This window comes from Falco peregrinus, chromosome 1, assembly GCF_023634155.1.
Source record: "Falco peregrinus isolate bFalPer1 chromosome 1, bFalPer1.pri, whole genome shotgun sequence".
NCBI lineage: Eukaryota > Metazoa > Chordata > Aves > Falconiformes > Falconidae > Falco > Falco peregrinus.
This window is the reverse complement of record NC_073721.1, coordinates 7,580,900-7,588,828: the sequence shown is the minus strand read 5'-3', so window position 1 is coordinate 7,588,828 and position 7,929 is coordinate 7,580,900. Positions and strand designations below refer to the sequence as shown.

Below are 7,929 nucleotides of genomic sequence, written 5' to 3'. Positions count from 1 at the left end.
GTGCCCTTCTTCGGGTGCTGGAGGGGAGGCGGCGGCGGCGCTGTCCCGGCGGGCTTGCCCCGGGGGGCGGGGGGGGAGCGCGGACTGGGCCTCTAAGCGCCGTGCGTGGCGGACAGACGGCGGCAGGCCGTGCTCGGGGCAGCGTGCGTGCGGCGGGGCCGCGCTTGGGGCGGACAGGGGTGGCGGGGTACCGCAGCCGGCCCCCCCCCGCCTCGCCCCCGGCAGGCGCGGCGCCCCTAGCCCCCCGGCCGCCCCCGCTGCCGCCGGGCTCTCCGCGCCGGCTGCGGAGGGCGAAAAACGTTCGCAGCGCGTGATGTGAAACACAGAATTAACGCCCAGCCCGTCCTAGAAGCGAAAACAAGGAAGGAGGGGAGGGGAGAGGAAAGGCGGACGAGAAAGGGAAGGGGAAAGAAAAAAAAAAAAAAAAAGAGCGAGAGACCATTAAAAACAGAGAAAAAAAGCCCCAGAAAAGGGAACGTCACATCCCCTTGACCCTCCAATCACCTCGGGGTCCCATTTGATTGGAAGGCGGCAAAGGCTTTAATCTCAGACTAATTCAGCTGCTTTTGAAGTGAGTTTCTTTGCCAGATCCCGGGCTGGATGGGCAGCGGCTCGCATCACAGCTGAGCGGCGGAGGCGAGCGCTCCGCGCCGCGCCAGCCGGGAGAGCCGAGAGCGGCCGAGGGGGACCGCGGCACACGCTCGCAGCCCCCACCCCCGCCCCCAGCACAGCCCAAGGATTACTCGGCTTTTTTTTCCTCCTCTTTCTCGCCGGCCGGCTCCCCCTTTCCCCCCCCCCTCCCCACCCACGCCCTCCCCGCCAGAGAGAGACACGGGACATTTTATGTTTGTTTTCCTGCTCGGGGGGCGTGTGGCTTTTTTCCCTCCTCGCCCACAGAAAGCGAGCGAGCGTTTCCGAGTGCGAGCGGCGCCACTTGCCCCAGTTTTCATGCGAGGTTTTGGGTCATGATCACATCGCCCTCGCTTTCTGCTATAAGAAGTAGTAAGCGCAGCAGCAGCCTCAGCGAGCCCGGAGGCAGCCCCCGCCGCAGCCGCAGCGCCGCCGACCTCGCCGGGCCGAACGGGCACGCTGGGAATAACGGCAGCAGCGCCGCCGCCAAGCCCTGCTTCCACGCCGTCCCCCCCTCGGACCCGCTACGCCAAGCCAACCGCCTTCCCATCAAAGTCCTGAAAATGCTCACGGCGCGGACTGGACACATTTTACACCCCGAATACCTGCAGCCTTTACCCTCCACGCCCGTCAGCCCCATCGAGGTAAGGACCTCGGAGCCGGCCCCGGCCCCCGGCTCCTTCTCCCCTCCCTGCCCGGGCGCCCGCTGTGCATGGCGGCTCCGCCAGCCTCCCTCGGCGCTTCCCTGCGCTTTGAAATGCATTTACACCAGGAAACGGGCTGCTTTTGATCTAGAGTTAGTGCGAGGAGCCGCTCCTGCTTATTGTTTCCATCTTTATGGGAGAATTTCCAATTCCTATGCAAATTAACTTTGTATTTTTGCTCTTTTTAGCCTTTTTTTTTTTTTTTTTTGAGAGGAGGGGTGGGTGGAAGGAAACGAGCCGCTCCGGGGTCACGATCCGGCCGCGCAACTAACCAGCGCTCGGAGTACCAAACAACCTTGCTCTTGCAGAGAGCGTTGCCTGTTTGTTTTCTGGTGGTTTTTTTTTTTTTTTTTTGGGGGGGGGATGGGGGGAGCCGCGGAGAGGGACAGGCTGAAGCGTGGGTGCGGCAGGATAACTACTTCAGCTCCCCGACCGTTCCCTTGCAAGTGCCGACACGCGTTTGTACTTCGGGGGCCCTATGCGTCCCTTTTCCCCTCTGCCGAGGGTGTCGGTCCCCCCTCTGCGTGGCTCCTCGCTGTTTGCGGGACCGAAACTCGAAACGGAGCGGGTGGTGGGAAGGGTGGGTCTGTGGGAATGAATGCTTTCACGAAGGTCCCTGCGGAGCGAGGACCCCCCTCTCCCCCGGAGCCCGGCTCGCAGGCTAACTCGGACTCTGTTTATAAATAGTGTCAGCAGTCAGGGCGCAGAAATGCTGCAGTCGCTGTAGTTCGCGGGCGGGTTTGCGCGCCTGCACGGCCGGAGCGGCAGGGAAGCGAGCGGCGAGACGCCCAGCGCGGCGCCGCCCGGGGAGCGGGGGGTGCTTGAGGCGGCCGCGATGGGCTCGCAGCGGTCCGAAAATCTCCAGCCCTTTTTAAAGGCTTTCTGGAAAATGGTGCATGCAGGGGAGGGGGCTGTCAGGGTGATGAATGCGCACAAAATTGTTCGTTACTTCCAGGCTGTTCTCTGCAAAAACGTATGGGACAAGTGTCCTAGGTGCGCCTCGGGTTTGTTTTTTGTCTTTTTTTTTCCTTTTCTTTTCTTTCTTAGACCCCAATTAAACCTCTGTCTTTGTGTGTCCTTCTGATTTCCGCAGCTGGACGCGAAGAAGAGTCCGCTGGCCCTTTTGGCACAAACTTGCTCGCAGATAGGAAAGCCGGACCCGTCCCCTTCCTCCAAACTCTCCTCGGTCACCTCCAATGGCTCCGGAGGCGACAAGGACTCCAAGTCGGGCCCCTTGAAGCTCAGCGACATCGGCGTGGAGGACAAGTCGAGCTTCAAGCCGTACTCCAAGCCGGGCGCGGAGAAGAAGGAGCCGGGGGCGGCGGGCTGCGCGGGCGCCCCCGCCGCGGGGGTCGCGGCCGGGGAGAAGTCGGGATTCCGGGTGCCGAGCGCCACCTGCCAGCCGTTCACCCCAAGGACAGGCAGCCCCAACTCCAGCGCCTCCGCCTGCTCGCCGGGGCTGCTGCCGGCCGAGGGCAAAGGCGGGGAGGACAAGAAGGACGCGGAGGGCTGCGGAAAGAGCGGCAGCTCCGGCTCGGAGGGAGGCCCGGGCACCACCAGCATCAGCCACAGCCGGATTAGCGTGAGCTGTGCCGGGATTAACGTGGAGGTCAACCAGCACCAGGAGAGCACGCCGGGCTCCAAGCCCATCGCCTCGGACTCCGCCTCCTCCTGCAGCAGCACCACCGCCACCTCCTCCACCTCCGTCCTGGGCTCCGGCCTCGTGGCCCCTGTGTCCCCTTACAAGCCGGGCCAGACCGTCTTCCCCCTGCCCCCAGCGGGCATGAGCTACCCAGGGACGCTGGCTGGAGCCTACGCCGGCTACCCGCCCCAGTTCCTGCCGCACGGAGTGGCGCTGGACCCCACCAAATCCTCCAGCCTGGTGGGGGCCCAGCTGGCCGCCGCCAGCAGCCTGGGCTGCAGCAAGCCGGCGGGGTCAAGCCCGCTGGCGGGCGCGTCGCCGCCGTCGGTGATGACGGCGAGCCTGTGCCGAGACCCGTACTGCCTGAGCTACCACTGCGCCAGCCACCTGGCCGGCGCTGCCGGCGCCTCCTGCGCCCACGACCAGGCCCTCAAGTCCGGATACCCCCTCGTCTACCCCACCCACCCTTTGCACAGCGTCCACTCCTCGCTGACCGGCGCCACACCGCCCTCACTGGCCGGCCACCCTTTGTACCCCTACGGCTTCATGCTCCCCAACGACCCCCAGCCACACATCTGCAACTGGGTGTCAGCCAACGGACCCTGCGACAAGCGCTTTGCCACCTCGGAGGAGCTGCTTAGCCACTTGCGGACCCATACTGCCTTCCCGGGCACCGATAAACTCCTCTCCAGCTACCCCAGCTCCTCGTCGCTGGCCAGCGCGGCGGCCGCGGCCATGGCATGCCACATGCACATTCCCACGACGGGCGCCCCGGGCAGCCCGGGCACGCTGGCCCTGCGCAGCCCACACCACGCGCTGGGACTCGGCAGCCGCTACCACCCCTACTCCAAGAGCCCCCTGCCCACCCCCGGGGCCCCCGTGCCCGTGCCCGCCGCCACCGGACCCTACTACTCCCCTTACGCACTCTATGGGCAGAGACTCACCACAGCCTCAGCCCTGGGGTACCAGTGAGCGCAGGCAGCTGGGCTTTGACACACAACACAACACAGAGTCTAGCGGTGAGGGAAGGAAGCCCTGCGAAACTTTATAAAAGTTGGAAAGAAAAAAAAAATCAGACTTTTTATAAAATAGTGTTCATTTGAGGACTGGATCCATGAGCACTGTATTTATTTATGTTAGCTTCAAGCGGGACAACGAATCATAAAGTGCATTACTTAACTGAGCTCAATAGGTAAAAGTGGAACACTCATTGTAGAATATAAATAAAAAGATAGAGGTCTTCTCTTTAATGTTACTTTAAAATTGCTATGATTGTATTGTACGTTCTTATTTAATGTCTCATTGAAACAAAAAAATTTACATGCATGTTTGTTACTAAAAAACAACTCGCAATTTGTCAGTTATAATTTCAAATTGCAATTATTTTTAAGGTGTATACCCTTGAAAGAGAATTGGTATTTTTTTGTATGTATTCTGGAAGAAAAACAAAAACAATTCTATTCCAAAAACCTCATTTGCCTTATTTTGTTCTTTAAAAGGAACACTTAACTATTTTTAATTTTTAAGTCCACCCTGTAAAAAGGGTTAAGTAAGGTTTACGTCATGTACTAAAATAGACAATGTATCGCTTTAAAGATTAAAATTCCGTATATTTGATGTATTAAAAGGGTTTACTTTTTTTTTTTTAAATTACAATTTGATTCTGTTAGAAAAGCTGAGTAGGTCTTGGATGGAGGCGACTGCTAATTTCTCCTTAAGCGTTTATTCAATTTTAATTAAAAATAAAAAAAAAAGCAAAAGTTTTTTTATTGTAACCCCAGGGCTCTCCTACAAAAAAAAAAAAAAAAAGCAGATGGGAGTATTTTTTTTTCTTCAGTAGAATTAGTAGGCACGAAATAGGAAAACTGAGAATCGGTAACATCTTTCACTTTCCTAAGGAAGATTAACTTTAAATTTTTTACTGTGAAAACCTGTTTTTTAAAACTGGGTTTCAATTAAAAGACTTCTTTCTTTAGAAAGAAACGGGGAAGGCAAGACTTATTTGTAAAGGAATAAGAAGATTATCTGAAAGCTTTTTTTTTTTTTTACAGTGTAATGCATAACTATTCGTCTTTTTTCTAAATGAGAAGTTCGGAAGCAATTAGGGAAGCGCTGTTTGATCTCATCCAGTTATTTTCAATTTCTTTCTTCAGTTTGTACCGCAGCACAAGTGATCATCACGTTACCAAAAAAAAAAAAAAAAAAAAAAAATCGGACAGCTCTGAGAACTCATTTTCTTTTAAAAAAGCAGGGAAGGGGAAAAAAAAAAAAAAAAAAGTCCATCCGTTATTTGGTCCGAGTTTGCTCTTTACTGAAGTGCAGTGCCAAACCCGACGTGATGCCGAGACGGGCTGCCCCTGCCTGCGCCGCGCCTCTGCCTCCCCAGCCCGGGCTCCCCAGGGCCGCCGCCCGGCTCCGGCTCGTCGTCCTGCACTCAGGTAGGAGCGGGGGCCGCGACGGGAAAGCCAGAGCAGCTACCGAAACTGCGGAACGAACCGTTGCCGCCGAGACGGTCGGAAAAAGCCATCCCCAAGTCCGTAAGGCAACGCCAGCGAAGGGCTTCGCTCCCGCGGTCTAGCAGGCGCTTGCCGGGAGCGGCTCAGGCGGAGCCGGGTACCTGCTGCCCCTCGGCCAGCCCCGCTCCCCCCGCCCGGGCTGCCCTCGCCCCGGCCCCGCCGCGGCGCGCTGGCAGGGGGAAAAGTTGCAAGCGGCGACTTTGCTTGACAAATCACTGGGGTTTCTCCCTCGTTCTTTATCCCCCACAATATAATTACTGTTCAAAGTTTCCCGTGGTGCCCAGATGCTAATTAGTCTAATACATTTACTCCAGATAATTGGTGGAAGTTAGCGTTAATGTGCAAAGGAGAGAAAAGCAGCAAGCTAATGAAGCTGCGGCGCTCGGCCGGCCGGGCCGGCACCCGGCGCGACGCGCCTACCGGGGCCGGGCCGGGCCCAGGGCGCACACGGGGCCGGCGGGTGCTGGGCCGCGCTGCCGCTCTTGCGGGACGCCGCTCCGCAAGCGGCACGGGAAAGGCTTTGTGCTTTTCACCAAATGAGGGTTTGGGTTCCCCCCCTAAAATGGGAAAGGGACCATTGCGTATCTCTGCTTTAGGGAATGTAAAATGAGCTCTCGTTATGAGCTGATGAGGTAGAGAACGGGAGGGGAGGGCAGTGCTGTTAGCAGCACTGAATAAACTTTACTAATAAGATAGGAAGCAGATACAAACGCAGCAAGTAATCGAAAAAAGGGCTTTGCGGGTCGGGGTCGGGGGTGATGGCGGTGGAGGATCCATCCAGCGAGCCCGAGGAAGGCCGCCCAGGCTCGCAGCCCTCTCCCCAGCCGCACGCCCCCCGCCCTCTCCCGCAGCCCGGCCAGCCTGCCTTCCCCGCTTCGCTATTCTAACTACCCTTAATTTGAGGAAAATTACATTTCAGGCTCCATCTGGGTGCGCAAGCAACTATTACAGATTTGCCGCGATTAAAAAACAACAGCACGGCACACGCTCCTCTTCTGTCCGCGTATTTTGTCATTACGGATTTCTAACAGCTGCAGCTCAGCCGTCGCGAGCTGCACCCCACCAGCAATCAGGTGTCGCAGGGACTGTTTTGAAAAGAACGCGAGAGGCTTTCTGTGTCCTGGAGCCCAACTGCACTTCTGCGGATTTCAGCTCTGAAAAGTTACATGCACAAAGATTTCCGATGCAAGGGATGAAATGAACGCTGCACGTTATTATTACTGTTTTGCTCAGATACCATCCCCGAGATTAATGAAAAATTAAAATATCTTATTTTATATGTAGAGTGGTGGTAAGGAGGTCTATCTTCCAGGCTTGTTAAGTATTTGACCTGGCAAGTGTCACCCAGGATTTTGATAATAATCTAGGAAATTTTTTTTTTCTTTTTTTTTTTTTTCTTCCCCTAACAGAGATTGACTTATGGACGTTAATGTTTTTAGGTAAAAGGACTGCATTTGTTATTTCCACCCCCCCTCCCCTCCCTGTTCTTACTAACTGGATGGGTTGTGGAGTTGACAGCAGCCGCTGGTCCATGCCACCGAACTAAAATAATTTCACAGTGAAAAACCAGCTCGAAAGGACAAGCAACAGAAGGGCAAACCCTATCAAAACCCGAAACTATGATCAATCTGACCAGAGTCAGGCATACATTAGTTTAAATTAAACAGTTTCGTCTTTCTCACAAATCTTTTTTGAACATTAAAGATAAACTCATGTAATATTTAAATCAACTCTTGTCAAACGCTAAGTGCAACTGAAGAACCAAAACAAAAATTAATGCGTTTCCATCCCCTCTCAAAGGCTTACTCTGGATGCTACTTCGACAAAATACTTCTGATAAGCAACGCTTAGAAAAGAAGGGTTCTGTTTATCTTATCTATGGGGAAATGTAATTAAGCCACTTTTATGAAACAATAAAACACTAGGCTCCGCAGACAGCAAAGGAGTTTCTGTAATATATCTGAGCCTATATGGGTATATGTATCTTGGCTTATGCTTACAAGTCCACACCAGACACATACATACATGTTTTCTTGCCTGATTTTAGAGCGCAAAATGCATGCTAGAGCTAAAGCACAGGGATGCCTCGATGACGAGAAGATACTCCTCAGTGACAAGAGGCTCCATGTTCTAAGACTGGAAAGTCACCCGCTGCCCATCCACTACCCCTGAAGCTGCTGCCTTCAGCGCAACCAGCAAGGTACACGCACGGCGGTGGCTGACCCTCCTCTCTCATCCGAGGTTTGCAGTGAACTGACCACATCCACAATCGAAATCACCCAGGCAAGGGGAGTCCTGAAAGGCCCAAGCTTTCCAGAACAAAAGCAAACGTGCATTCCTATTCTGTAAAAACACTGATCAAACTTCAATCTTTCAGATTTAGAAAAGACTGAGAGAAATGCTGCCTTGCTTTAATACTGTTGGCTCTCACTACAGG

At 54.7% G+C, this 7,929-nt stretch overlaps 1 protein-coding gene across 1 annotated transcript; it reads left to right on the top strand.

Annotated features, from left to right (window-relative positions):
- The first annotated feature begins 368 nt into the window (after window positions 1–368).
- Window positions 369–4,603, top strand: ZNF503 (zinc finger protein 503). The gene is made up of 2 exons (XM_055793647.1): window positions 369–1,274; window positions 2,428–4,603. Exons 1-2 carry the CDS (start codon window positions 966–968, stop codon window positions 3,946–3,948), a joined length of 1,830 nt encoding a protein of 609 aa, XP_055649622.1. The 5' UTR covers window positions 369–965; the 3' UTR covers window positions 3,949–4,603.
- Window positions 4,604–7,929: the final 3,326 nt, after the last annotated feature.